Source organism: Dreissena polymorpha, chromosome 1, assembly GCF_020536995.1.
Source record: "Dreissena polymorpha isolate Duluth1 chromosome 1, UMN_Dpol_1.0, whole genome shotgun sequence".
Classification (NCBI taxonomy): domain Eukaryota; kingdom Metazoa; phylum Mollusca; class Bivalvia; order Myida; family Dreissenidae; genus Dreissena; species Dreissena polymorpha.
The window spans coordinates 140,477,290-140,501,638 of record NC_068355.1 but is presented as its reverse complement, the minus strand read 5'-3'; the positions used below and the strand labels follow the sequence as shown (position 1 = coordinate 140,501,638).

The following is a 24,349-nucleotide window of genomic DNA, read 5'->3' as shown; positions in this document are numbered from 1 at the left end:
TGCTGTTTAAAAATAGCCATTTTCACTTTGCTTTTGAATGGGAAAGGGTTAAGGCCATCTTGTTTATTTCAAAATGTCAGTTTTATGCTTGTCAACTTTAACCCACTCTTGATTCATATGTCTTTAATTTAAGGCAACATTGCTCAGCCTATTTTCTGTTGATACTCTACCTTTCTTTCCTTTCAGATTGACATAATCCAACTGTTGAAGACCCTCAGCTACGAGTCTGTTTTGCAAGTTGAAGGACGAGTCATACCTAGACCAGAGGGACAGTCTAACCCTGTAAGCATACATCGTGCAATGCCATGTACTTGCTGTGGTAATGATTCCAGTATGAATATGCTGTTAATGTTATACCTGTTGGCTAATTTGGAAGCATAATGTTTAACCAAACAAACTTCAACTTTTAAAGAAAACAATATTTTGAATTTGTGTGAAACAATGTTAGCAAGTGACAACCAGATGAAGAGAGCAGAAAATGAAAGGTGCAAGAATGGCAACTTGTTAACTATTCATAACCTTATTATGAGTTGTTTTTTAAAGTCTTCAGAAAGTGGTGTTGTTGTAACATTTGGTTATGTTTTGGAAACCTTGTTGTAGAACATGCCTACTGGGGAGATAGAGATTGAGGTGAAAGACTTACGAGTCCTCAACATGGCTGCAGACAACCTGCCTATGATCATTAGAGACTCTGTGACAGTAAGGCTCCCATTGGTCAGAAGGCCCTTGATCTAAAAATGCCCCAAAAGGCATTCTCTGAAAATGCCAAAAGCTTTTGGTCTAAAATGCCCCAAAGTCCTGTTTTAGCTCACCTTAGCACACTGTGCTTATGGTGAGCTTTTATGATTGCATTTAGTCCGTTGTGCGCCGTGTGGCGTCAACATTTGCCTTGTTAACAGTCTTGTTTTTAGCTCGGCTATTTTTTGGAGAAAACCTGAGGTATTGTCATAGCCAGCTCGTCGTGTCCTCCGCCGTCCGTGTAGTGCTAAAACCTTGACATTTTGCTCTAATATCAAAGTGCTTCCACCTACAACTTTGAAACTTCATATGTAGATGCACCTTGATGAGTTCTACACGCCACACCCATTTTGGGGTCACTAGGTCAAGGGTCAAGGTTACTGTGACCTTAAAAAGATAATTCTGACAAGCTTTCATTTATTAAAAACTGCACCCGCAGCCGAGCTTTGGCATCCATTTTGCCGTGCTCTTGTTAAATGCACTTATAGCTCCTTGGTCTTACAAAATACCCTTCAGTATATATGATAGAGAGGACTCAGTGTTTCGGCAAAGTATTTTGTAAAGATACAAGTAAGAACCATTATGTCAATGTGAATTTTGTTAGTTTTTTTATCATTCACAAGAGACATAAATAATTGTCATATGTGTCTTGTTCTGAGAAAACTGGGCTTAATTCATGTTCGTAAAGTGTCGTCCCATATAATGTCAGCAGCACAGGCTAATCAGGGACAACACTTTCCGCTTTAATGGTATTTTTAGTTTTAAGGAAGTCCCTCCTTACCAAAAATCCAAAAAGTTCAGGCGGAAATTGTCGTCCCTGATTAGCCTGTGTGGACTGCACAGGCTAATCTGGGACAACACTTTACGCACATGAATTAAGCCCAGTTTTCTCAGAACAAGACACATATCAAACAAAGATGTGTAACTTAAAATCAAAGATCCATTTGTTTCACAAATGTATTTTTCCATGAAAAGTTCAATAACTTGAATTCTCCAATTTTACGATACATATGCTTGTAAATTTTGTGGAAAAAATCTTGCATAGATACAAATTCCAAGAGTGAATCAAAATGACAACTGTAGCTGGTAGTCTGAGCATGACTTCTAACCATTAATTACATCTGTGGTCATTATACATTTTCCAGTACTTTAACTCTAAAGAAATAGTTGGCAATCCGTAATACGAAAGAGAATGATCAACAATACTTGGATGTTACTATTTTCTTGTCTCAAATCAGCAGTGCTGATTGGACATAAGATTAATTACATCTTTTTTCAGTTGTGTATAAACGTCTGGGCATAAATCAGACAGATGTGTTAGATTCCATTGTGATTAACATCCACTTTCAGGTAACAGAACAAGTGAGGCTGGAAAATCGCTATCTGGACTTACGTAGACATCAAATGCAGCAGATTTTCAGACTTCGCTCAAAAATGATCATGAAGATGCGGGAGTTTCTTGCAAACAAACATGGTAGAGTGTGTGTTTCACTGATTATATTTGTTTCAGTGTTGGCCAATCAGTGTGTCCTGTACTTTTATTTTATTTCAGTGAAAGAAAATTAAAAACTCTTTGTAGTAGCATTAAACAGTGCAATTCTGATAATTAACCCTGCCCTGGTGGTAACTTAATTTCTTAGATGTTAAGTGTTAAAACTTAAAAATCTTCTCTAAAACCGCAAGGTCAAGAGATTTGGTATTTGTTATGCAACATTGTATTGTAGTCCTCAACCAAGTTTGTTCTAATCATACCACTTGCGTTAAAGTTGGCACATCTCTAGAGGTTACTTGTTTTGTTCTATGTTGTGAAAACTTTAAAAAGCTTTCCTCTAAAACAGCTAGGCTCACAGTTTGGGTTTTAGAATAGATACATGTATATAGCATTGTGAAGTGTTCCTCTACATATTTTGTTCAAATAATGCACCTGGGGTCAATTTAAACATCTTCTTTTTAAAGTGTCTTCATATAATGCCCCTAGGGTGAAAACTGGCCATTCCCCGGTCGTCACCAGTTTAAGAATGAAAAGGAAAACCTTCACAATCGTCTTTTCTGAAACGGCAAACCCCGAATCTTACATATTAAGTATGTTGCATCATCTAAAGGTCCTCAAAACTTTCCTTCAAATCATGCCTCCAAGGGCTAAAACTGGCAGCCCCTTGGGGGTTACCAGTTTTACACAGATTTATATTGGGAATACCTTCTTAAATATTTTTTGTCTCACAATCCAAAGCCCATGTCTTTCATATTTGGCTTGTGGTATCATCTTGTGGGCTTCTACGAAGTTTGTTCCTATTATGTCCCTGTGGTCAAACTGGCCTTTCCGTGCGTCTGTGGAGGTAACCAGTTTTACTTTAAGTTATATAGGGAATACCTGTAGCAATCTCCCTGTCTAAAACCGCAAATCCAAAGGCTTTATACAAAATATTTGATATGTACAATGATCTTGAGGATCTCTACAGAGTAAGTTAAAATAATGCCCCTAGGGTGAAAACTGGCCCTACCTTGGGGGTTGCGCGTTTTACATAACTTATATATGCTTGGAAACCCTTAAAATATCTTCTTGTCAGAAACTTGGCATATTTCCAATATGCTATTATCTAGAGGTCTTCAACGGAGTTTGTTCAAATAATGCCCCATGGATCAACATAGATCTCACCCTTTGGGTCATCAGTTTTATGTTTGGAAAATCTTTGAAAATCTTTTTGTGTAAAACCCCAAAGCCCATGATTGTCATATTTGAAATGTAGTATCATCAAGAGGCACTCTATAGATGTTATTTTAAAACATGCCCCTGGCTTGAAAATATTTCATGGCCCAGTGATCACATAATATGAACATAAATAAAAGAAATATTAAAATCTCAGAAACAACAATGCCGCAAGCTTTGATATTTAGTAAGTATTATCAGATATAAACCATCTCTTTAAGGTAATTGATCTGAAATGATTTTTAAAATTTTGTTTGCATGTTTTAAATACTTAATGAAAGATAGCATTTGTGTTTTCAGAATTTGTAGACATAGAAACACCAACACTCTTCAGACGAACCCCGGGGGTGAGTTACAGATTGTAAACTTAAACGCATTGCACATGAGATGTGCACATAGTATTAATATCCTTACAGCTAACAGTCACCTGATGCTTTCTCCTTTAAGTATATTTTAAATTGTACTTTTATCAAACGGGGTTCATATTTGATGACGACTCTATGCCAACATGTCATAAAAGGACGAAGATTCAAATGAGTCTCTGTTCAAATGGATTATACAAAATTCATGATATTATCATTTTTGTTTTATTATGATCATATGTATCACTTTTTGACGTAATTATCTTTATCATGACATACATTTGTATAATAGGCACTGCACAAAAGCATCAGACGAAAATTGGTCTTATATCATATGGGGTCAGCGTAGCTCCAAACCAGCCGGAACATTCAATGCGTCGCGTTCTGGGAAAACTGGGCATAATGAATGTGCGTAAAGTGTCGTTCCAGATTAGCCTGTGCAGTCCGCACATGCTAATCAGGGATGACACTCTCCGCCAAAACTGGATTTTTGCCAAGAAGAGACGTCATTTATACGAAAAATGTCATAAACGCGGAAAGTGTCGTCCCTTATCAGCCTGTGCGGACTGCATAGGCTAATCTGGAGGACTCTTTACGCACAAGCATTATGCCCAGTTTTCTAAGAATGCGACTCAAATGCAGTCTTGTATAAAGCTACCCCATCGGCTGTCGGCTCTGAAGTCTTCGTGGTGTCAATAGCAGACAGGGTAGCTCCTGACCAGAATGTTCTCATGCACAGGCTGGTCTGGATATAAGCTGGCTGCATATAGCATAAGCCCCGTTTTTGCATGACACAGTGGAACCACATGCTTGTACATGTATGGGGAGCCATTCATATTTCCTACTTGTGTTTGTCTACCCCAGGGTGCTAAGGAGTTTGTGGTGCCCAGTCAGTACAAGGGTCGCTTTTACAGCTTGCCCCAGAGTCCACAACAGGTATGTGTAAAAGAGTACAGGGCAGGGTGCTTCATAAAAATTGGGGACAACTGAGCTAAATGCATTTGCCTAAACTTTTGTCCCAGATTAGCCTGTGCAGTCTGCACAGGCTTATCAGGGTCAACGCTTTTCACTAATACTGGATTTTTTTTTTAGAAGAGACTTCCTTTAAACAAAAAATCCCTTTAAGAGGAAAGTGTTATGCCTTATTAACTTTTTGCGGACTGCACAGGCTAATCTGGGACATCTCTTTATGCACATGCATTACTTTCAATTTTCTCAGAAGACAGCTGAAATGAATACAACCAAAATTATTTTTTTATCTTTTATTTTGAATCTATGCAGAATGAAATGTTCATGTAAATACATTTCAACTTTAATGAAGCATTTATAGCTACATTGATTGAAAGTATTACTCATCTAAATAAGACAAATGGCAAGTTTGAAAATAAGAAGAGATTACCAGATAAAACAAAATTCCTGACAACGCATGCATTTATAGGATTACCAATGCATACCATTTAAATAACTTAGCAATATAAATGTAAGTTGTTTATTGCTCCTATTTAACTGCCCTTAAATCAATTGTAGCCTTGCTCTGGGAAAATGGGGCTTAATACATGTGTGTTAAGTGTCGTTCCAGATTAGCCTGAGCAGTCCGCACACCCTTATCCGGGAAGAAACTTTCCACTTTTTTGGATTTTTTTTTATAAAGGAAGTCTCGTCAAAACGAAAATCCAGACTGCAGAGGCTCATCTGGGATGACACTTTGCGTAAGCATTGAGCCCAGTTTTCCTATCCGTCGCTCATATTCGTCAGGATTCGATATCTACAACAGCCATGTTTTGTGTTCCACCATGAAGCGCATTTTTGCCATTACGTTGCTCATATTCACCAGATTTCTACATTTACGACAGCTATGTTTTGTGTTCCAGCCTTAGCCCATTTTTGCCATTACGTCGCTCATATTCACCAGGTTTCTATATTTACCACTGTCAACAGCCATGTTTTGTGTTCCAGCAGGAAGCCCAATTTTCCCATTACATCGCTCATATTCACCAGGTTTCTAAATTTACGCCAGCCATGTTTTGTGTTCCAGCAGGAAGCCCAGTTTTCCCATTTGTCACTCATATTCACCAGGTTTCTAAATTTATGACAGCCATGTTTTGTGTTACAGCATGAATCCCAGTTTTCCCATTTGTCGCTCATATTCACCAGGATTCTATATTTACGACAGCCATGTTTTGTGTTCCAGCATAAAGCCCAGTTTTCCCATTTGTCGCTCATATTCACCAGGATTCTATATTTACGACAGCCATGTTTTGTGTTCCAGCATTAAGCCGAGTTTTCCCATTTGTCGCTCATATTCACCAGGATTCTATATTTACGACCGCTATGTTTTGTGTTCCAGCATTAAGCCCAGTTTTCCCATTACATCGCTCATAATCACCAGGATTCTATATTTACGACAGCTATGTTTTTTGTTCCAGCATTAAGCCCAGTTTTCCCATTTGTTGCTCATATTCACCAGGATTCTATATTTACAACAGCTTTGTTTTGTGTTCTAGCATTAAGCCCAGTTTTCCCATTACATCGCTCATATTCACCGGGATTCTCTATTTACGACAGCTATGTTTTGTGTTCAAGCATTAAGCCCAGTTTTCCCATTACGTCGCTCATATTCACCAGGATTCTATATTTACGACAGCTTTGTTTTGTGTTCTAGCATTAAGCCCAGTTTTCCCATTACATCGCTCATATTCACCAGGATTCTATATTTGCGACAGCCATTTTTTGTGTTCCAGCATTAAGCCCAGTTTTCCCATTTGTCGCTCATATTTTGTTTTACAGCATTAAGCCCAATTTTCCCATTACGTCGCTCATATTCACCTGGATTCTATATTTACGTTAGCTATGTTTTGTGTTCCAGCAGGAAGGCCAGTTTTATCATTACATTGATCATATTCACCAAGATTCTATATTTACGACAGCTATGTTTTGTGTTACAGCATGAAGCACATTTTTCCCATTACGTTGCTTATATTCACCTGGATTCTATATTTACGACAGCTATGTTTTGTGTTCCAGCAGGAAGCCCAGTTTTCCCATTGCATTGATCATATTCACCAAGATTCTATATTTACGACAGCTATGTTTGTCGCTCATATTCACCAGGATTCTATATTTACGACAGCTATGTTTTGTGTTCCAGCATAAAGCCCAGTTTTCCCATTATGTCACTCGTATTCACCTGGATTCTATATTTAAGACAGCTATGTTTTGTGTTCCAGCATTAAGCCCAATTTTCCCATTACGTTGCTCATATTCACCAGGTTTCTATATTTACGACAGCTATGTTTTGTGTTCCAGCATAAAGCCCAATTTTCCCATTACGTCGCTCATATTCACCTGGATTCTATATTTACGACAACTATGTTTTGTGTTCCAGCAGGAAGCCCAGCTTTCCCATTACGTCGCTCATATTCACCTGGATTCTATATTTACGACAGCTATGTTTTGTGTTCCAGCAGGAAGCCCAGTTTTCCCATTACATTGATCATATTCACCAAGATTCTATATTTACGACAGCTATGTTTTGTGTTCCAGCAGGAAGCCCAGTTTTCCCATTACATTGATCATATTCACCAAGATTCTATATTTACGACAGCTATGTATTGTGTTCCAGCAGGAAGCCCAGTTTTCTCATTACGTTGCTCATATTCACCTGGATTCTATATTTACGACAGCTATGTATTGTGTTCCAGCAGGAAGCCCAGTTTTCCCATTACATTGATTATATTCACCAAGATTCTATATTTACGACAGCTATGTTTTGTGTTCCAGCATTAAAGGGATCTTTTCACGGATTGGTAAATTGACAAAATTTAAAAAAATTGTTTCAGATTCGGAAATTTTTGTTTAAGTTATCATATTTGTGAGGAAATAGTATTTCTGAACATTTACCATAGTCTAATATAGTCATTATATGCATCTTTTGACAATTTAAAAACCTAAAAATTATAAAGCGTTGCAACGCGAAACGATTGAATAATTTGGAGAGTTCTGTTGTTGTCGTTTAAATTTACGAAACTACGAAGATTGCTTATATAAAGTATAAAATACGTCCTGCATGAACACTCGTCACAATAGCCGAGACGGCTAATGCATTTTTACTCCAGGACTCCGGGGGTCACTGGTTCGAGCCCCGGTGCGATCTACATTTTTTTCATTTTTAAAATTTTTATTATTTATTTTTCACTGGCATTTTAAGATACAATGTTTACATTTATCAAAAAAAAGCATTTAATGACTAACTTAAAAATATGCCAAAATCTGCCCAGTTGTCCCATTATGTTGCTCATATTCACCAGGATTCTCTATTTACAACAGCCATGTTTTGTGTTACAGCATGAAGCCCAATTTTCCAATTACGTTGCTTATTTTCACCAGGTTTCTATATTTACAACAGCTATGTTTTTCTGTTCCAGCATTAAGCCCAGTTTTCCCATTACGTCGCTCATATTCACCAGGATTCTATATTTACGACAGCTTTGTTTTGTGTTCCAGCATGTAGCCCAGTTTTTCCTATTACGTTGCTCATATTCACCAGGATTCTATATTTACGACAGCTATGTTTTGTGTTGCAGCATTTAGCCCAGTTTTCCCATTATGTTACTCATATTCACCAGGATTCTATATTTACAACAGCTATGTTTTGTGTTCCAGCATATAGCCCAGTTTTCCCATTATGTTACTCATATTCACCTGGATTCTATATTTACGGACAGCTATGTTTTGTGTTCCAGCATTAAGCCCAGTTTTCCCATTATTTCACTCATATTCACCTGGATTCTATATTTACGACAGCCATGTTTTGTGTTCCAGCATAAAGCCCAGTTTTCCCATTATGTCACTCATATTCACCTGGATTCTATATTTAGGACAGCTATGTTTTGTGTTACAGCATGAAGCCCAGTTTTCCCATTATGTCACTCATATTCACCTGGATTCTATATTTACGACAGCTATGTTTTGTGTTCCAGCATAAAGCCCAGTTTTCCCATTATGTCACTCATATTCACCTGGATTCTATATTTACGACAGCCATGTTTTGTGTTCCAGCATAAAGCCCAGTTTTCCCGTTATGTCACTCATATTCACCTGGATTCTATATTAACGACAGCTATGTTTTGTGTTCCAGCATTAAGCCCAATTTTCCCATTACGTTGCTGATATTCACCAGGTTTCTATATTTACGACAGCTGTTTTGTGTTACAGCATTAAGCCCAATTTTCCCATTACGTCGCTCATATTCACCTGGATTCTATATTTACGAAAGCTATGTTTTGTGTTCCAGCAGGAAGCCCAGTTTTCCCATTACATTGATCATATTCACCAAGATTCTATATTTACGACAGCTATGTTTTGTGTTCCAGCAGGAAGCCCTGTTTTCCCATTACATTGATCATATTCACCAAGATTCTATATTTACGACAGCTATGTATTGTGTTCCAGCAGGAAGCCCAGTTTTCCCATTGCATTGATCATATTCACCAGGATTCTATATTTACGACAGCTATGTTTTGTGTTCCAGCAGGAAGCCCAGTTTTCCCATTACATTGATCATATTCACCAAGATTCTATATTTACGACAGCTATGTATTGTGTTCCAGCAGGAAGCCTAGTTTTCTCATTACGTTGCTCATATTCACCTGGATTCTATATTTACGACAGCTATGTTTTGTGTTCCAGCAGGAAGCCCAGTTTTCCCATTACATTGATCATATTCACCAGGATTCTATATTTACGACAGCTATGTTTTGTGTTGCAGCATTTAGACCATAACGTCGCACATATTTACCAGGATTCTATATTTACGACAGCTATGTTTTGTGTTCCAGCATAAAGCCCAGTTTTCTTATTATGTCACTCATATTCACCTGGATTCTATATTTACGACAGCTATGTTTTGTGTTCCAGCATTAAGCCAAGTTTTCCCATTATGTTGCTGATATTCAACAGGTTTCTACGTATACAACAGCCATGTTTTGTGTTCCAGCATTAAGCCCAATTTTCCCATTACGTTACTCATATTCACCAGGTTTTTAAATTTACGACAGCTATGTGTTGTGTTCCAGCATTAAGCCCAATTTTCCCATTACGTCGCTCATATTCACCTGGATTCTATATTTACAACAGCTATGTTTTGTGTTCCAGCATAAAGCCCAGTTTTCCCATTATGTCACTCATATTCACCAGGATTCTAAATTTACGACAGCCATGTTTTGTGTTCCAGCATAAAGCCCAGTTTTCCCATTATGTCACTCATATTCACCTTGATCCTATATTTACGACAGCTATGTTTTGTGTTCCAGCATTAAGCCCAATTTTCCCATTACGTCGCTCATATTCACCTGGATTCTATATTTACGACAGCTATGTTTTGTGTTCAAGCAGAAAGCCCAGTTTTCCCATTACGTTGCACATATTTACCAGGATTCTATATTTACAACAGCTATGTTTTGTGTTACAGCATGAAGGCTAGTTTTCCCATTACGTTGCTCATATTCACCTGGATTCTATATTTACGACAGCTATGTTTTGTGTTCCAGCAGGAAGCCCAGTTTTCCCATTCGTCGCTCATATTCACCTGGATTCTATATTTACGACAGCTATGTTTTGTGTTGCAGCATTTAGCCCAGTTTTCCCATTACGTCGCACATATTTACGAGGATTCGATATTTACGACAGCTATGTTTTGTGTTACAGCATGAAGGCTAGTTTTCCCATTACGTCGCTCATATTCACCAGGGATTTTACGTTTACGACAGCCATTTTTTGTTTTCCTTTCCAGTTTAAACAGTTGCTGATGGTGGGAGGGTTTGACCGATACTTCCAAGTGGCCCGTTGCTATAGAGATGAAGGAACCAAGCCTGATAGGCAACCAGAGTTTACACAGGTAACACACTCATGTATCAACTTTATTATAGCCCACAAGGGAGTCACTCAGTTCGTTGGTCAGTCAGTCAGTTTGTCCTCTAAAAATATTGTAAGTTTTAAGAGCAATATACTTCAGGAATTATAAAGTGATGAAAGTAAAACTCAATTATATTATCACCGTGAAGTTTGGATTTGCAAGACACTTTGTTTTTCCCAAGGGATACCCATATCTCTGAGTTATGTGCCCTTAGAAATAGCTGAAAAAATCAAACTAATGTTGTATGGGGATATAAGTTACTTTTGCAACAGTGCTCTTATTCTGTAATTGTCAATATATAACAAAGTTGGACAGGTTGTATATTTAAATCACTTTTGTATGGTCAGTTGGTCAGTGAGTTTGCTGTTTTGTTCATTTTCAGTGACCTTCTTCAAAACTTCAATTGATTAAAGTGGAATTCAAAATATGTCATCACCATCAAGTGTAGGTTGGGAAGACATTTTTATGCTCTTTGATTGACACAAGCCATGTGCCTTTGAGAAGCATACAATGTTTATAGTTTTGTGGAGTGAATTACTTACATTATTTACATTCAACATTATCCATTATTTAAAACTTCAAGTGTACATTATTCATGATGTGTAGATGTCATAGACAGTTGTTCATGCCCAGAAATTTACAGGGTTAAAATGGTGGATGTTTTCAACAAATTTTACGAGATTTTAGCATTTTCGTAAATCAGATTTTCTTGAGCCAGTCTCACTATGATGCCCATGGACCCCCGGTGCGTGATCCGGGATCTACCGGGATGAACCAGGGCTCTACCGGGATGAACCAAGGCTCCACTGGGAATGACAGGGATGAACCGGGGACAACCAGGGCTCCACTGGGAAAGTATTAAAATGTTTAATACCTCCGGGATGAACCCAGAGTCACCAGGAAGGACGGCAACGAGGGGCGCGGCACCGGGAACAACCAGGATGGCACCGGGAACAACCAGGACCGCACCATAGCTCCATTGGGGCCATACAGAACCCTGCAGAGCTATGGCAATACCCAGGTTGTTGCCAGTTGTGCCCAGGTGGAGCCCCGGCGAGTCCCAGTATAGCTACGGTACATCGGTAAATCGGCGCTCTGCCAAGACACCACGGGTGTTCACTGGGGCTCCGTGGGGGCATTACCGGCGACGACCTGGGTTAAACCAGGGCGTTGCCATAGCTCTGCCTGTGTCTGATGCCGGTTTAGCCCCAGTGAGTGTAAGGGGAGTTACGGTATACCGGGGCTCTGCTGGGATGCTGCCGGCTTTCACTTAGGCTCCATCGGGGCATTACCGGCGACAACCGGGGCTCTGCCAGGGCTATTGAGATAAGCCGTAGCTTCAACTGGGGCGGCACCGGGAAATAGTGTGACTGCATCAACCGAGGTTAGCAAACTGGGATGGACGGGGCTGTACCCGCAATAGTGAGACTTGGGCTTTGCATTTTTGCCAAACTTATTTCCCCTTCCCAGCTGGATATAGAGATGTCCTCTTATCATCTTTCCATCCTTGTTTCCCCTTCCCAGCTGAATATAGAGATATTTTTCGTAGAACTGGCTTTGAACATTACAATAATTATCTTTCCATCCTTATTTCCTGTGTCCAGCTGGATATAGAGATGTCGTTCGTGGATGAGGCCGGAATACAGAGACTGATAGAGGACCTGTTGGTACACAGCTGGCCCCAGGGGCTCGTCCCTCCCCGACCCCCTTTCCCCCGCCTCACTTATGACCAGGCCATGAGGCTGTATGGCTCTGATAAGCCAGACACACGCTTTGACATGAAGGTAACACTACTCATGGATGCATTTTTATTGAAAACATGTTTTGGGAATATTAGGGCTTAATGCTTTTGAGTGCCATCATAATATACAATATATTCCCTGACTAACATTTTGCTGTTTCTTGTAGATATCTGACGTGACAAATATGTTTCGCCATAGTTCCACAGAGATTATCTCAGAGAGACTAAAAACCACTGATTCTCATGCGGCCTTTATTAGGTTTCCATACAAGGTAAATATACATCAGTATTATAAGACATGTATAGATTTTAATATTTTAGTATTTAAAAAAAAATATGTTGGTTAACGTGGTTTACATTCATAAAACTGTCATGAATGTTTATTTAGTAAATACAATTACAGCAAGTTGTATGTCAAGCAATTGAGTAAATAGTTTTACTTGTTTTTTTGTCAATACAAAATAAAAAATAAAAGAATCATTTAGCCTTTAAATAACTATTTTCTAAACGTTTTATACTTTTATATTCTATTGATTTTTAGTGTTAAAATTTTCTGAGGCTTTTTCTAGGATATTTCCAAGTCAGCATTTTCCAAGATGAAAAAACAGGCAGCTGAAATTCTTTCTGACACCAGTGTAAGTTAAAACAAGAGAGACCTAACTAGTTCAGTTGCTCCTTCATAAATTTAACATTTCTGTTGTATCAAGTAGTGTTCTGATGAGTGGCAGGTTTGCATGAGGAATATCTGTATGAGTCACGCTCTGGCAAAATGGGGCTTAACCCTTTCCCACTTAGATACGTGTTTTAAAGCACTTGTAGTCCTTTGTAGTCCCTTTAAAAGTTAAATTTAATAAAGATCTTTCTCACTAGATTCATTTTTGAAAGGCTTTATTTCCAACCCTTAGATACTGACGAGCAGCTAACCACATAAAAAATGAACAGACTGTGAGTTACTTGCAGGCTGTTTTGTTTTTATGCTGTTTGCCTATAGCTATTTGCACTTAGCTTCTGAGTGGAAAAGGGCTAATGCTTGTGCATAAAGTTGTGTCCCAGATTAACCTGGGCATTCTGTAAAGGGAGTATACTGGTATACTGCAGTCACCATGGACATCTGTATGTCCATCTCTCCATCTGTCCTTATACTCAAACCTGTTTGAAGGCATTCTCCTCCACTTTTGTAATGTACAATATTCAAACTGCTACTATGATATGAAATTGTGCATGTGTGACTTTATCTTCTTTCGTTGAACACTACAAAATGTGTGCCATTTTTTTCACGTAGACAGTCTTGGAGGTCTAAATACATATTTTAACATGTGGTGTCTGGGAGTATTGTTCATCACCTTTGGGACAAACTGTTTTGACAAATTCTGGTTTAAGATGTAATGTTCTGTACTTATTATTGGTTTGCTGACAAAACTAATCATTCACTGAAAATAATCTGTAATGAAACATTTACTGACATAATATTGTTACCATGGTTTCCAAAGTCTTTATTATCAAAAGCTTGCTTGTAGTCTGCTAATCAGTCCATCATTCTGGTGTATATGTTGATGATTTCCAGACGCTAGTTTTATGCATCAAGATTCTTTTCAGACACTAGTTTTATATGTCAAGGGAGACAACCAAAGTGACTCCTCCCTCTCAACTGACCTTTACCTTTCACCTGACGAGGTTGGCGTCCTGGCTGTAGGTCACAATCTTGCCCCAGTAAGTCTCTTGTGTAAATGTTGTGTCATTTTTTTCTTAACTGAGCACTAAATGCTATGGGTGAGTTGTATGACAGGCCTGTTTCTGTTGTTATTAATATAACATATCAAATGAAAGCTGTAAGCTTATTGTGGCATTTTCATATCCACTGTGCCATTGCGACTTTTATCCTCTGATTTTCATCCTTAATAAATTTGGGATGTTTTAAAAACATAAAACAGAGATTATTTTCATGTTCAAGTTTTATTTTTAATGCATGAATTATCCTACTCAGGTTAACAAAGTAAAAAAAGAAAAATTTAAAGTTTTTCAAGAGCGTTTGAATTAAGTTTTATGAATGATTTTGTTTGCTTCTTTTCAGTTTACAGTTTTAGGGAAGTTAAGATTATTGATAGCTGACCATCTTGCAAGTCTAGGTAAGTGGAAAATGTGCTTAATACATATGGATCGTGCTCTGTGAAAAGGGGGTTTAATGCATGTGCCTTAAGTGTCATCCCAGATTAGCCTGTGCAGTCGGCACAAGCTAATCAGGCACAACACTTTCCTCTTTTATAGTATTTTTCGTGTAAGAAAAGTCTCTTCTTAGCAAAAATCCAGGTTAGGTGGAAAGTGTCGTCTCTGATTAGCCTGTGCAGACTGCACAGGCTAATCTGGGACAATACATTAAGCACATGCAGAAAAACCCTTTTTCATAGAGTACGGCCCATATCAAAGATACAATTTGTATATTCATGATTTAATTTAGCAATTTTTGTGTTTCATATATTTGTAATTAAGACACTAGATGTGTAGTCTTAAGACTTTGTCAAAAAGGTCCATATAATTGAGGTCAACTATCATTTATACAGAAAAAAGACAGCAATAAAAATTGAGCCTTAAAAAGCAAAAAAGTGTCTGCCCTGATTAGCCTGCACAGGCTAATATGGGACTACTATTTTATTCCTTGCATTAAGCACCATTTTCCTAGAGCAACACTCAAGTATTAAATTCTAGAAGCCAGGAAACTTTCAATCTTTGTTGTTGTATTGATGTTTCCAGGTATAGAGGTTCGGAAGAAAGATGCCTTTAACTTCCTTTGGGTTGTGGACTTTCCATTGTTCCTGCCCAAAGACGATGGAAGTATGTATGCAGAAGCTGATGTTAGATTTCCATTTCAATGTACAGGGTTTGTAATGGGGCTTTGAAAGTGTGAACAAATTTATTTAGTTTAATATTGTATATGAATGAGTCCTTTTTCAAATTTAGATGAACAATTTGAGTGTCAAATTTCAAGTATAAATGTTAGAATTAAATACAGCAATTAGAAGCTCTAGATTACAACAGTATGTAAACCTGACTTCTAACATGTAATAAGATTAAATGCTTGTATTTGGATCAGTTTTCCTTGTTAACTGATAAGGAATGTGTATAATTTGATAAATGTAATGTATGAATCCTGGTTGTATTACTATGGATAATGTTCTTCTTCTTTGGGCTCTTATGGTATTTATTTCCGTGAGAGAATATCACCTTGAACACTTGTTTATCAAAAAGCCTGAAAAGGGAAGTGGTCTTCTTCTTGTCTTGTGTTTGATATTAAATAGGCTGCTTTCTGGGAAAACGGGTCTTTATGCATATGCTTTAAGTGAAATCCAACTTCCAAGTTTAGATGTGCAATCCCCACAGGCTAATAAGGGAATACACTTTCTGCCTTAACAGAATTTGCATTTAGAAGAGACTTCTTTTAAACAGAAAATACTTTAATGGCAGAAAGTGTCGTCCCTGATCAGCCTGTGCGCACTGCAGATGCTAATCTGGGATATAGAGAATACTAGGTTAGCGTTGAATACAGAGAAGTTTATGTTGCGAGGCTTAGAATGCCGGAAGCGCGAGCCTTGGCGAGCGCTTTCGGTGTTCGAGCCGAGCAACATAAACTACTCTGTATTCAACGCTAATCCTAGTATTCTATTTATCCCATTTGATTTTTTCAGCGTGACATTTAACATATAGAGAATACTAGGTTAGCGTTGAATACAGAGAAGTATATGTTGCGAGGCTTAGAACGCCGGAAGCGCGAGCCTTGGCGAGCTAATTCAACGCTAATCCTAGTATTCTATTTATCCCATTTGATTTTTTTCAACGTGACATTTAACATAAATAGATCTAATAACCTTAACAATAATTTTAATTCAGTCATAAAAGCGCTTAAAATCTAACAAATGTAACCATGCGTAGTGATATACATGTATTTGTTCTGGTACGACAAATAGTCTTTAAAAAATTCACACACAAACTGTAAAACAAGTAAAAATATCACCATATGCCTACATACAATTTTACGCAGTATGCGAATTTAAACACATTACGACCGCGAAAAGAAGATTTTACTTTACTATAATTCATTTTATTTTCGAAAGAAAATGATCAAAATCCAATATGGCGGCGATTGCTCCTGACAAAATGCTGTCGATGTCAACATACATGTACTCCATCGACGACCTAGTTCTGGCTACCATAACTTTAAATGTCGCTTTTTATGATTTTTGACTGGCGCGACTTTGTACAGGTCTGTCAATACTAAATAAACTGTACGCTGAAGTTTCTTTACTTAGCTATCGAAGACGTTGACAATTTTGACGAGTTAACATACAATTGCAGCGACTGACACTTTATTTGACAAAATATACAGGGCAATACGTTTTCCGACTTCGAACGACGAATTTAAGGACGCGCAGAACGTGTTTTTTATATAATGTTATGGGTATGCCGTGTGTGATCCGATGCATCAATGACGCCCATGTTAAAATCATTTCCCCGAGAACAGGGAACGACAAAAGTATCTACATGTACAAACAAAAATCAAAACACGTAAGAACTAGTATCTTACCTTTAATTATCCTTTAAAATCCATCTAATAATCCATTTAACTCAATAATTGACGATTTTGCATCTAGGGTCTTTAATAATTATTTTAGCATAGTTAAATAAAGACCCTTATGCCATTCTATCACTTTATTCAAATGAGTTTATGAACGCGATAAACTTTCTTCTTCGTCACACGCTACGTCATGTACTCTACATTACTGCTGTTCAAATGAACCGGAGCAGTTTATCTAATAATAGCCGTTGGTAAACTCGGTTGCATTTGCAGATTTCTGCATACAAACATAATTATGTTTAAACCTGCACAATGTTTTATTAATCTATGGTAGATGCCCTTATTGTACGAGAAAATAATTTAATATATAAATACACAAAGAATGGAAAACATTCCAGTACACAACAGATAAATGAGTAGAAAATACCCGTGTACAAAATGGGTCGTTCCCAATTCCAGTGTGGTGCTATTTTTACCATCTTATACTTTACACAGCTCTATGCCTAACGTGAATTAAATAGGAAAGCAAACATAGCAGATTATTCATGAACTGTGCGATATGTGTATGGCTTGTTGTACATTCTTAATATTTAAGTTAAATGTCAAAAGTATATGCTTTGGATATAAACAATGCACATTACACGAAATAAGGAAAATGTGATCAATTGACAATTCAGATATGTCGACATACAGTACATGAAGAAAACATGGGAAATAAGTCGCGTTTATAATAAATCGTAAAAAAAAATGGGGAAAATGACGCAATAAGTATGTCATTTTATGACGCCATCAATCAGCTGATTCATTATACGGATGGCGAAAAATTATGTCATATGACTAGATTTAAAGGTTGAAGATCGTATAATTTTGAAGCTTAAGTTTTGTCGACTTTGTTTCTTATGAAAAATCATTCAGTGGTAAAGTAAATATAAATAAAAAAAATAACAAAACAAAAATCGTGTAATTTTATATTTTATTTCAACAGTTCTTTTGGTGAATATGTCATATATATTTTTTTCTGCAAAATATGCACATTTTCTTCTAATGGGTGACCTTAAAATTCGATCAATGAACCAAACAATATCGACCTAATTTTAGCGCATATCACATGACGTCATTTAAAAAGGAGTCCGTGCACGCGACAGGTATATTCCACAGTGTTGAATACAAGCAAGTATATTCCACAACGTGTTATACCGTCAATGTCGCTGTGAAAATGGGATAAAACACATTACGCACATGCATTAAGACCTGTTTTCCCATAGCGCTGTACATACTCATTCCAGGTGCTGGCCTGGAGTCCGCCCATCACCCGTTCACAGATGCCAAGCCTGAACACAGGCACCTGCTGTACACGAACCCTGAACAGGTGAGTCTGATGTACTGGAATTAAACTAAATATGGGCCGATATTCACAAAGCTCCTAAGGGAAATCTTAACTTAAGTTTAACTTAAGTGGAACCTTAAGATCAAATTCAATTTGAGTTCTAATGTTCTCTGTTATTGCGAATATAAGGAACTTCCTGATTATTTTTCTTGGGAGCGTTATGGAAATGGCCCTTGCTGTAACATTGATGAAGAACATAACTCATTTTTGCTTGTTTGCAGGAAAGTCGGAGCAAGGTCAGAATATTAAGTTAAAAAATAATTGAGTGAAGGGAGGCTTAATTCTGTGTCATGATATAAAATATATGAGCCGCGCTCTTAGAGGGTTTAATGCATGTGCAGTCCACACAGGCTAATCAGGGACAACATTTTCTGCCTAAACTGGATTTTTGCTAAGAAAAGCCTATATTTAAACGAAAAATACAGTAAAAGTGGAAAGTGTCGTCCCTGTTTAGCATGTGCAGACAGCACAGGCTAATCTGGGACAACACTTAACGCACATGCATTAAATCCCCTTTTCAAAGAGCACGGCTCATATGCAAGTTAGCATCAGTGCAGTGATCCAGCCTATCTAGCCCAAGTCTGATAATCACAGCCGGCCTAGTCACATTTTGCTATGTTTCTCTTACTGCTACAGGTGTACGGCCAACACTATGACCTGGTATTGAATGGCAGTGAGGTGGGTGGGGGTTCCATACGGATACACAATGCAGAAGTGCAGAGATATGTGCTGGAAAATATACTCAAGGTATAATGTAATCACTTACTAAACATTTTTATTCAGACATGTAAATGCCTTTTTTTTACTTAATTCATTTGTGTGTGGCAGCAATCAATAAAATACATTAAAGGTTATCCCCATATATCTACTGTTATTCTATGTTGCCAGGAGGATTGTAATGAGCTGGAACACCTGTTGACTGCCCTGGGGACCGGATGTCCCCCACATGGAGGTATAGCACTTGGTAAGTAGTGCGTGCGAGTCTTGAACATGCTTATTTACAGTGAGTTGGGTGGGATTCCATTATGTTGATGGGTCTGTTCTATGATGAAGACTTCTGGTGTTTCCTGTAAGAGGGGTATGGTATTTTCCTCCAAAATGTTCATTGTATACCTCTAGATATTGCCTTTACATTTGCTGAGTCTTTGTAGTTGGTGGTCAATTTAAAGATGATTTCCACTCCTTAATTTATAAGATGTACCTTTTCATTAATACATTCTTTGATAAATTATTTTGAAACATCACATTATCAGCACCTTGCTACATACACGTGAGCCTTGCTTTACTTAGGAAAATGTTGCATTGTTTGTTGATTTCTTGTTCTCCGGTTTTCCAGGTCTAGATCGCTTGTTCTCCATCATCTGTGGTACGCCCAGTATTCGTGACGTGATTGCGTTCCCGAAGTCCAGTGACGGCAAGGACCTGATGTGCCATGCCCCCACTCCAGTTTCCAAGGACCAATTACACCAGTATCATATACAGGTCACACCTGACCACAGTTGACATTGAGATACGTTGTGCACTTGAACTGTTTTTTACTGTTAAAGATTGTCTGTTTTGAAATAGATATAATGAACCCCTGATAAATAAATGATACAAAATATCATGTTTCAACTACTTATTCTTTTCCTTAAAAATCATTTATGAGTACATGGAAAACATGTTCTAGTTATAAAAGATGCACAGTATATACCTTAATGCTGGTTCAAAATGTATCAGACACTTAAGTACATTGAAGTAACCTTTTTTTGATAATTGTTGCAGACCAAGTCTTTCAGAATGCTTCGTTGTTTGTTATTCCCTTACAGGAAGGAATATTGTTTCCAAACCTTATGCGACTCCTTCACCTGGTCAACACTTTTTGGTTTGCTATCAATAACTTAACCAGTTTTCGTCTGATCATTACCAAGTTTTCAAACCATGCCTATTAACATAAAATAATGGCAAGTTCAATAACCAGCCAAACCCTACGAACCAGTTTGATGTATGGCGCCCTTTAAATATTGTCCTTAGTTAATGTTTGTAGTGCTTTTTGTCCTGAGAATATCTCAGACTAAACGAGAAATCAGCTTGAAATTTAATAAGTTGGTAGAGCTCATTTAGGGGAGGTGCAGTGTTAACTATGTTTATAGTTAACGCCCTTTGTTACTTTTTTTACAATATTTATTTCGGAACATATATTGGAAACTAAAACGAGGTTTCAAATGATAAGGTAGGTATATCTCATTTTGGGGATGTGAAGTCCACAAGAACTCTAACTCTTGCTTCCAATATTGCTGTTGTTCTTTTCTTTTAAAATGTTGTACGGATCATATCTGAAAAACTAGAAGGGGTATCAACTTGAAACTTTATAGGTAATTTGGTCTTAGTTAGGGGATGTGGAGAGCACACGAACCATAGCTCTCGCTCTCCTAAATTTTAGAGTTATTGTGGATGCTTATGTGCTTTCTTATTTTCTTTTATAATAAAATGTATTAACTTCACATACTAACTGTCACCAAACGCTCACGTTTATGTAGAGAGGCATTACACGGGGTCATATGTGTACGATTTCTTGACAGGTCAAGGAAACAAGCAACGAACCTTTTCTTACAAAGATGTGCAAACTGTAAAAGGACGTGTTCACAGATATTGTCAACAAGTACACATTAAATGCTTTACATTTACAGATGTAAAAAACATGGTAAATTTTAAGCTCAACTATAAAAGCAAGAATTTAATTTAGGAAAGAAAAACAAAGAAAAAGTGTACCCCACCTGCGCTCGAACAATTGACCTTTGTAGTAAAAAGTTGTCGCCTTAAACATTCGGCCATCCATGCTGATACAAGTATTTCTGCATTTTATTCTTAATGGAGCAACCTTTGTATTGTCACAAAATATATACCGAATGTGGGCACGTCCTCAGCACTGAGTGAAGGAACAAAGAACAGAATTGTATTTTCTATACAAATGCTGTTGATTTGAATTTTAGTTTTATATCCTAACTCGCGGTCAAACTATATAATGTGTTTACACAAATTGCCTAAGCGACCTTGTTGTGATATATGTAGCTCTGTTACATACATTCATGTATCTACAATGGAACGTGTAAGAAAGTTGATGGTCGTGTATGGACCAACGTTCCTGATTTGAAAACAATCATGAAACTTGTAAAACAGTTTTTAACGTTTATTCCTTTACAAAAGATGCAATCACCACAGTTGAAAAACTGGCAAAATACATAAATAATAAATGTATAACAACACTGAGATAAATGATGCTGCTTAATATAAAATGTGATCATTGCCTACTTACTATGATACAAATAAGCTTTTGCACCAAGCCACATACATAACTAATAAACAGGAACAAGTAATTCACGCTGAAATAATGTATAAATGACACATTGCTTATATAGGAACCAACCTATAACTGTATCGGGTACATCCACAATCGTCGACACATGGCTCCTACATTTAATGGAGTCAAATAGATATTAATCATCAAAGAAAGAAACAGAATTTACTGCAGAGTAGAACAAACTAGTTTTTGTTTAAAAAATGTGTAACACTGTGCATTAACCAAACCTTTGTTTGCTTATACTAATCTGACATAGCTTTGTATTAACTTAAATGCAAATCTTCAAATAGAAATAAAATATATTTCCTTTTGGCGCTTTACCAACAAAACATCCCTTTTCAAATCATTGGTCCGTATTCACCAATCTATTCCTAGACTAACAACATACTTAAGAGTTTGAATATCTACATGCAAAAAATGGTGCTTATCTTATTAATACATTGATGAACAATAATGAAAAAAATTATAGACATAACTTTTAAGAACTTTGAAACATCGCAGTTAAAGGAATATTCATTAATTCTAAGACTTGTGCATTTAGTCTATACCTATTTTATTAGCATGTTTGTATATAAAACCTAAGGCTGATTTGAAACGCTCTCGAGTCCGTTTCCTGGGACTAGAACCAGTACTTGGTGTCGATTGAGAAAATCTTAACAACGCTCCCACAGTGGGTATCAAACCTGTGACCTCCCAATCGCTATGCGGACACCATATCCACTACACCACCGCGATCTTTATCTCGTCGCGTTAGTAATTACGGACCCGATACGCAGTATTCGTAAACAAACTTGCCCATATACCAACACATATCTCGAGTGCTAAATCAACCATAAGCCCCCTATCGAAATTTTGATCCAAAACCGTATCCAATGATCCCATGTGAAATACATAATCATGTGTGGGAACACATATGACATTTCCGACCAAAAGACATTGCGGAGTAGTTTGATTGAAAACAAGAAAAAGTGAATGTATATCGTCAACATGAACACAATGTATATCCATACTAAAAATCTATTACATGCACATCGAATGTATACTGGAATCTGTCGTTTTAAAGAGGCATTGCTTATTGCTAGTGTTACATTTTGTTTCTTCGTTTAAAGCTGATTAACCATATTATTGTGCGATAACAGAAACACAAACGAGTTTCGCAAGTCTTACTTTTACAATACATCTAACAACCTGAGGACGTGAATAAGACGAATTCTCAAAAATGACAATTTATGCTCAAATACATGGGCATTTGTGTATTAAAGACTTTGCAGGAAAAAACACTCAACAAAATACTAGTATCCGTATGCATGGAATGTACAGTGTGTACAAATATGATTTAATGTAACACTTACGAACACATGTTTACATGTTTCATAATTAACGCAACTAAGTACTTAACTACAAATCCACATATGGCCGCTTCTTATAACACCAAACACCCTCTCGTACCAACTACGATAACAACATGCTGAACAAAAAAAATCGTTGTTACCCAATGTACTAGGACAAAAGTTCCCAATCTCTCAGAAAGCGTGCAAGATTTGACCAATTGATTTCAATCTGTCTTATATTATAGTTATATCACAACCATTACTGTATACAGTCCACACACATGGAACCAGATGTGAGCCACTACGCATAGAATCCCCATAAGAACACTGCCAGTGTCATAAGAAAGATAGCGTTAACGTTCAGGAAGATCTTCCACCACCTGGTCTCGTGTATGGACTCCTGTTTGCGCTTGATGGCCTCCTTCTCTTCCGGTGTCAGCACGGGGGCATCGTGCTTCTCGATACCGCAGATCCACTGACCGGCTTTGTTGTACCACGGCTGACTGGCGTAGTCGCCTTGAAACAAGGTTAGTTTAAAGTTAGAACACTTACTGACAATTACTGTTAATGGAAAGAAAATGCAAGTTATTCATCAATAATTCTTAGCTGTTTAGCCACATGGTTATTTCGTGTTTACATAGATTCTAAGTATAACAGTAAGAGGGGGCTCGCAAAAGCTTCAACGATTCAAACAAAGCACACACTCCAACAAGAAAATCAATGTATATTGACATTTTTAGCGAACACGCTGTCTGCATTTCAATCCATTAAATAATGTTAGCGCTCTGGAAAAAAACGGGCTTCATGCATGTGCTCAAAGTGGCATACCAGATTAGCCTGTGCAGTAAGCCTTTTCGCCTCAACTGGCTTTTCGTGAATAAGAGACTTCCTTTAAAAAAAAATTCCATGAAAGCGGAATAGATGGATAGATTGATAGCCTGTGCGGACTAAACAGGCTGATATTGAATACCATGCATTGATCATAGATTTCTCAGAGAGAGGATTATGTTTAATACTCGGTGTACTTACCATCGGATCCGCAGATTTGCGGGCCGCCCGTGGTCGCCTGCAACTCGTCCACCGTGATGTCCTCTCTGTGCTCCTTGCTGAACCGGCTCCAGAACGTCAGGCGCGGCATCTGCGTGAAATACACGGGTGATTAATGACAGCATCAACGTGAATTACACGGGGGGATAAATGACAGAATCAACGTGAAATACACTGAGGATTTATGACAGAATCAACGTGTAATACACGGAGGAT

General features: G+C 37.6%; 2 protein-coding genes across 3 annotated transcripts in view; one reads left to right on the top strand and one right to left on the bottom strand.

The window, feature by feature from the left end:
- Positions 1-20,018, top strand: part of LOC127852696 (aspartate--tRNA ligase, mitochondrial-like) — a 36,361-nt gene extending 16,343 nt beyond the window's left edge. For both annotated transcript variants that reach the window (XM_052386657.1, XM_052386649.1), the window contains exons 3-18: positions 187-282; positions 601-699; positions 2,089-2,212; positions 3,746-3,792; positions 4,672-4,743; positions 10,598-10,702; positions 12,325-12,504; positions 12,629-12,733; positions 13,031-13,096; positions 14,058-14,171; positions 14,533-14,587; positions 15,210-15,290; positions 18,315-18,397; positions 19,052-19,162; positions 19,304-19,379; positions 19,752-20,018. In XM_052386657.1, the coding sequence (XP_052242617.1) occupies positions 187-282; positions 601-699; positions 2,089-2,212; positions 3,746-3,792; positions 4,672-4,743; positions 10,598-10,702; positions 12,325-12,504; positions 12,629-12,733; positions 13,031-13,096; positions 14,058-14,171; positions 14,533-14,587; positions 15,210-15,290; positions 18,315-18,397; positions 19,052-19,162; positions 19,304-19,379; positions 19,752-19,918 (1,581 nt within the window). In that variant the 3' untranslated portion in view covers positions 19,919-20,018. The remainder of the gene's footprint in view (positions 1-186; positions 283-600; positions 700-2,088; positions 2,213-3,745; positions 3,793-4,671; positions 4,744-10,597; positions 10,703-12,324; positions 12,505-12,628; positions 12,734-13,030; positions 13,097-14,057; positions 14,172-14,532; positions 14,588-15,209; positions 15,291-18,314; positions 18,398-19,051; positions 19,163-19,303; positions 19,380-19,751) is intronic.
- Positions 20,019-21,569: 1,551 nt separating this feature from the next.
- LOC127852685 (sodium/glucose cotransporter 4-like) overlaps positions 21,570-24,349 on the bottom strand; it is a 32,361-nt gene continuing 29,581 nt past the window's right edge. Inside the window, exons 14-15 of the mRNA XM_052386638.1 lie at positions 24,116-24,224; positions 21,570-23,602 (exon numbers count right to left, since the gene is read on the bottom strand). Coding sequence (XP_052242598.1) covers positions 23,388-23,602; positions 24,116-24,224 — 324 coding nt within the window. The 3' untranslated portion in view covers positions 21,570-23,387. The remainder of the gene's footprint in view (positions 23,603-24,115; positions 24,225-24,349) is intronic.